The 6,427-nt window shown below is 44.8% G+C and overlaps 1 protein-coding gene across 1 annotated transcript; it reads left to right on the forward strand.

The window, feature by feature from the left end:
• Positions 1–222: 222 nt before the first annotated feature.
• Positions 223–2,583, forward strand: Dkk1 (dickkopf WNT signaling pathway inhibitor 1). Its single transcript, XM_052172598.1, has 4 exons — positions 223–468; positions 695–863; positions 1,946–2,089; positions 2,242–2,583. The coding sequence occupies exons 1-4, from the start codon at positions 223–225 to the stop codon at positions 2,490–2,492; spliced, it is 810 nt and encodes a 269-aa protein (XP_052028558.1). The 3' UTR covers positions 2,493–2,583.
• The last annotated feature ends 3,844 nt before the right edge of the window (positions 2,584–6,427 follow it).

Genomic DNA, 6,427 nt, shown 5'->3' on the forward strand with positions numbered 1-6,427 from the left:
CCCATCCCGGCTTTGTTGTCTTCCCTGAGGAGCTGGGAGGGCTGGGAGCCTGAGTATAAAGGCAGCCAGAGGTGGCGGTGGCTGTGCAGAGCTGTGCGCCTGGCAGCCAGACTCCACCCTCCGAGGTTCCGAAGTTGAGGTTGTTCCGCAGTCCAGACTCTGCAGCCGCTGTGCAAAGGGACCTCTCTTTTCCTCACTTCTTCCTGCTTGCGTCCTTCTGAGATGATGGTTGTGTGTGCAGCGGCAGCTGTCCGGTTCTTGATCCTGTTTATAACGATGGCTCTCTGCAGCCTCCCTCTGCTCGGAGCCAGCGCCACCTTGAACTCAGTTCTCATCAATTCCAACGCGATCAAGAACCTGCCCCCACCGCTGGGTGGTGCTGGGGGGCAGCCGGGCTCTGCTGTCAGCGTAGCGCCCGGAGTTCTCTATGAGGGCGGGAACAAGTACCAGACTCTTGACAACTACCAGGTGAGAGGGGGTGTCTGGAATCCGAGGAGGAGGCTGTGATCCCCACGGGGTCTCAGAGAGGAGGGAGTGGAGTATCTGTCCTAGGTGTGTGAGATTTGGGGTGTGTTTGGAATCACTACATTGAGAGCAGTGTGCTTAGAGAGCTTTTGAAGAGGCAGCTGGGGACAGGGAAGGTGTGGGGACCAGGATGCTTGAGTTGCTCACCAGTCCGCTTCCATTCCCACAGCCCTACCCTTGCGCAGAGGATGAGGAGTGTGGCGCTGAGGAGTACTGCTCCAGTCCCAGCCGCGGGGCAGCCGGCATCGGAGGCTCACAAATCTGTCTGGCTTGCCGAAAGCGCAGGAAACGTTGCATGAGGCACGCTATGTGCTGCCCCGGGAACTACTGCAAAAACGGTGAGTCTTGGACTCCCTTTTAAATTAGAACCACCTTGCCTTTGAGTACCCAGAAATCAAATGAAATGCTCCGGTTCTGTCAAAGCTCCGGGCACCACTTGCAAGCGCGCGCTCATGCAAGGGTTCTCCTGACCAATCTGACGTAATCCACTGGCTTGTGTTTGAGCACTTGAAAGTTTATCTTCCCTTGCCTCCCTCTGTGATCTAACAACAAGACCTGGGAGTGGACCCTTCCATCAAACAATTATCTTCAGGGAGCCTTGGGGCACTTGAGAAAAGGGGAGAGGTCATTCTGAAAGAGAAGCCAGACTTTTTTTTTTCTTAAGGTGGACTCTGTGTGGCTTTCCCAGTCTCTCTTTTCTCTCAAGGTCTCTCTGGCTATCAAAACTGTTGTCAACCGGGGAGCTAGAATGATTAATCTCTGCTGGGCAGCTTTTAAAGGAGATCTCTGTACCACTTATACCCCTCGCTCTCCACCCCTCCCCCTACCCTTTCCCTCCACCCTCAACTACCTTCAAAGAAGTATTCTCCTCTCCCGGGGACAACCACAGATCCACAAAATGTTAATGTCTCAAAGAAGTCTCCAGAAATAAACTTACAGGGTGGCTAACTTTCTAGGGTACAGCAGCATTCCAGAGTGAACTCACTAAAATCTCTGTAATATCCAAATTATACAGTAAAATAACTAGCGGGTGAGGGTGAGATCGTAGTCTTCCAGGCAGCTGGAACTGCGCTGCACAGCTAGCGCCTGGAACAGATGAGTTATTTTTAAGATTAATTTTTTAAGTGACTGCATTTCTTTTTCCTACCCCAAAGGATAATGTTAAAATAGACAGAAATATCTCTGCTGCCTCCACCACAATTAGTGGGAACACATTTAAAATGGTTGTACCTGAGGTGTTCCATAGGACCCAACAGAACATGCATTGACACTGCTTTCTCTGGGGAGTTTTGGTAAACAGAGGCAGGGACAGCAGTGAGGTATCTCACACTGGTGTCTGCATAACCCACTACTCCTGTCTTGGCTATTAGCAGCAACATGCTAGGGTCCGAGGATTAATCACTATTTCTGGCTTTCTTAGGAATATGCATGCCATCTGACCACAGCCATTTACCTCGAGGGGAAATCGAGGAAAGCATCGTGGAAAACCTTGGCAATGACCACAATGGCGGGGATGGATATCCCAGAAGAACCACACTGACTTCAAAAATATATCACACCAAAGGTAGTACAAGGGCTTTCAGGCTCACCCCAACCCCCCACCTCACCCCCACACCCCCACCCCCATTTAGTATATCAGAAGTGCATTTAGAATTGTCTTAATGAAACGGTACAGGCCTAGCAGTAACTGTCATTTTCCTTCTGTCTCCTTCACAGGACAAGAAGGCTCTGTCTGCCTCCGATCGTCGGATTGTGCCGCGGGGCTGTGTTGTGCAAGACACTTCTGGTCCAAGATCTGTAAACCTGTCCTTAAAGAAGGTCAGGTATGCACCAAGCACAGGCGGAAAGGCTCCCACGGGCTAGAGATATTCCAGCGCTGTTACTGTGGGGAAGGTCTGGCTTGCAGGATACAGAAAGATCACCATCAAGCCAGCAATTCTAGGCTCCACACCTGCCAGAGACACTAAACCGACAGCCGAAATGTGATGGACTCTTTTATCTAATATATGCTACGGAAAATCCTTTATGATTTGTCAGCTCGATCCCAAGGATGTAGGAATCTTCAGTGTGTAATTAAGCATTCCGATAATACCTTCCGAAAACTCTGGAGTGTAAGGACTTTGTTTCTTGATGGAACTCTCCTGTGATTGCAGTAAATTACTGTGTTGTAAATCCTCGGTGTAGCACTTACCTGTAAATGCAACAGAACTTTTAATTATTTTTCTAGAGGTGCTACATTGTCTTGTTTCTCTTGCATGTAAATTTTGTTTTGTACACGGTTGATTGTCTTGACTCATAAATATTCTTTATTGAAGTAATTTTGGTTTACGGTTCCTGAATGTATAACCCTTTCTACTTTAATTTCTAGGGTGTAGAATGTAAGGAGTTCTTGGAATAGTCAGTAATAGGCATCTAAAATTTAACATGAGGATATTGGTTTATTTCCTGAGAGATGTGCTCTTTGCTTAGATCTCTCTCTCTCTCTCTCTCTCTCTCTCTCTCTCTCTCCTCTCTCTCTCTGTCTCATCTTTCCTCTTCTCTAGTTCTGTCTCTCTCAGCCGATAGTCCTTAAAATAAAATTTAACATTTAATAATCATGAAGTTACAAGCATAGATACATTTGGGGCTCTGAGTGTGGGTATGTGGGTGTGTGGGTGTGTGTAAGTATGTGTGTGAGAGAGAGAGAGAAAGAGAGAGAGATTTTTAAATGATAAGATAGATTGCCTATGTGTGAGTTACTTTAAACAGAATGTATTATACATTGATAAACTCAAATGGCTTTGGTAATCTGGGGTTGAATCTGATATAACTACTTTCAAAACTACTCTTGTACCAAGTGTGGTTGGTGCTTCTGCCTTCTGTCCCGGGATTCTGGAGGCTGAAGCAGGAGGACTGCCCATGATCTCAGGTCCCTTCCGGGCAACTCCTCCAGAGAGCAATGTTCCGTTTCAAAAAAGTATCAACAACAAATTAATATTTATCTAAGTGACCAACAGTTACTAGAAGAGAGGGAAGGTTCAAGCAAGTGATTCCATGGGACAGGTGGGGACTCAGAAGAGGTTATGCGGAAGGGAACCTGCCAACTTAAGCCAAAAAATTAATTCTGAATATTTTAGATACTCTGACATGGTGAAGAATTGTTTCAATCACTTTGATTTAAAAATAATTACTAAACAACCATAAATTCTAGAATGTTACACTTTTTTCTCTTGCCAAGAAATTATTTCATTTTTTACTTCACCTATACTCCATTGGTTGGAATGGCTTTATAAAAGAATAATCCCCAAATTAAATTCCCTCTTCATGTTTCCTCACTAAATTTCATATTTCTTTTGGTGGGGTGGAAGGACAAAACAATCTTCCTAATTTATTCTCTAGTATTCTGGAAGTCTGCATCAAAACCACAAAATGCTGGGTTCACTATTCGCAGGATAGTAGGGACTGACTGATTGTCCCAGAATTTTCCTTAAATAGCATAGGTGGCCTAGAATATCCATCTGTTTTTGTGTTCCCGGAAGTGGTTAATTTTCAAGGGAGACTCACAACAGCACATGCACTCTGTTGGCTGGCTCTCTGAGAGGAACCCTGGCAGGATGTCTGTGGTGTGGCCCTTTTGTTCACAGGTCTCTGCTTCTTCAAGCAGAAGCTCTTTCTCTACGTGTGCTCATTGACTGTTGTTTTAGGAAGGCCAATCTCAAGGCCTGCAATCTTCAGTAGTATACAATAAGAGGAAAGGTAAAGGGGAAATTTTCATGAAACAGGAGAAAGAAAGGCTTTCTAGGAGAGAAGCAGGACAGCCTGGTTACTGGATCCTCTATGCAGGGGCCTCCTGGTGTGGGGATGCCTTTTTCTCTACATCTCATTGAGTATGTTAAGTTCCAGCCTTTCCGGTTGACCCTCAGGATGGGGCCAGAGAGACTGGTCAGTTAGCCTCCATCTACCTGGGATCTTAGGAGGATAGTACCAAGAAAAGAATATATATATATATATATATATATATTCTTATATGCATATGCATATATATGCATATATTATTATATATAGTGTGTATATTTTGTAGAATATATTATATAATATATTGTATTTGATATATATAATATATAAACACATTGACATTATACATATATATGTGTATATGTATGTATGAAGATGTAAATAAATCAAAACTGTAGGTACTTTTTAATTGAAAAAGTAGAAGAGAGACATTATGTACCATGCAGTCATTAAACGGAATCTTAGGGAATCTAGAATTTGTTTGTGATAGCTTCTTTAAATCCTTTGTGGTGGTTGACTCCTAAACAATGTATTTGACTGCTTGCCCATGAGGATACTTCACCAGCTAATTTACCACTTTATGCTTCCATAGGCTACAAACTGCCTTGCACCTTGATCTCTCTGCTTTTGAGTGTCTTGACTTCTGCCCTATACAACAAAATGTCGGTGACTGTACTGGCTGGTTTTGTGTGTCAACTTGACACAGGCTGGAGTTATCACAGAGAAAGGATCTTCAGTTGGGGAAGTGCCTCCATGAGATCCAGCTATGGGGCATTTTCTCAATTAGTGATCAGGTGGGGAGGGCCCCTTGTGAGTGGTACCACCTTTGGGCTGGGGTTCTTGGGTTCTATAAGAGAGCAGGCTGAGCAAGCCAGGGGAAGCAAGTCAGTAAGGAACATCCCTCCATGGCTTCTGCATCAGCTCCTGCTTCCTGACCTGCTTGAGTTCCAGTTCTGACTTCCTTTTGTGATGAACAGCAATGTGAAAGGTGTAAGCTGAATAAACCCTTTCCTCCCCAGCTTGCTTCTTGGTCATGATGTTTGTGCAGGAATAGAATCCCTGACTAAAACAGATTGGTACCAGCGTAGTGGGGTATTCCTGTGACAACCTGACCATGTTTTGGGGAGGACTGTGGAAGGACTTTGGAACTTTGAGCTAGAAAAGCCATTAGAATATTAAGAGCTCGGTGGAAAGTTCTGTAGGAGCTTGGAAGACAATGATAAGAACAGGGCAAAAGATGGAGGCCTGGCTTGTGAAATTTCAGAGGTAAGATTAAAGACTCTTACAGTGGCCATGTTTTGATTGTGAAGATTCTGTGGTTTTGGTTAGCTGGGGCTGAAGAATCAGCTGTGATTAACAAGATACCAGAACCTCTAAAGCAAACCTTTGTGTTACTGGGACTATTGATGCTGGTTAGCTGGAGCTAAGAAATTAGAGGTGATTAAGAAGAAACCAGCATCACTGAGGTGAAATCTGGAAAGTGTATTCTGAGAGCACAGAAGCTGTGTTCCAGAGATAGCCACAGTTGTATTTTGTGCTGTGGCTGGACTTGGTACTGTATAAGAGTCACCCAGGTAGTACTGGTTTTGAAAGCATGAAGGGGTCATGAAGAGCAGCTGAGGCTCTTGGCACAGCGAGAAGCCATGGAAGGCCATTGGTGAAGGTGCAGCCTCAGTTGCAATTGACAGCCCAGGACTTGAAGGGGTCATGCATAGGAGCAGAGGCTTGTCACCATGAAGAGAGCCTATGAGAGGATATTGGTGAAGCCTAGTTACAGTGGAAGATAGCAGTGTTTTAGAGATGCCAGTACCATGCGATGACCTCCAAGAACAGCAGCAGCAGTGGAGTACAGGCAGCTGGAGCCTAGAAGACAAACTGTGTGCTACAAAGGGCAGGACTGAAGAAGTGACCCAAGCCCTTGGAGGAGCCCAGAAGATCGTGAGTTGGATCCCAGACAATGGACATTTGGAGTTTGAGTTTTGCTTTTGGTTGTGACTGTGCCCTGATATGATCCCCTCTTGAAGGAAGAAAGTATTTTAGAGGAGCCCACAGTTAAAAGACTTTGAACTTCTAAAAGACTTTGAATTTTAAAGATATTGGACATTTTAAGGTGATTGAACTTTTAATA

This window comes from Apodemus sylvaticus, chromosome 1, assembly GCF_947179515.1.
Source record: "Apodemus sylvaticus chromosome 1, mApoSyl1.1, whole genome shotgun sequence".
NCBI lineage: Eukaryota > Metazoa > Chordata > Mammalia > Rodentia > Muridae > Apodemus > Apodemus sylvaticus.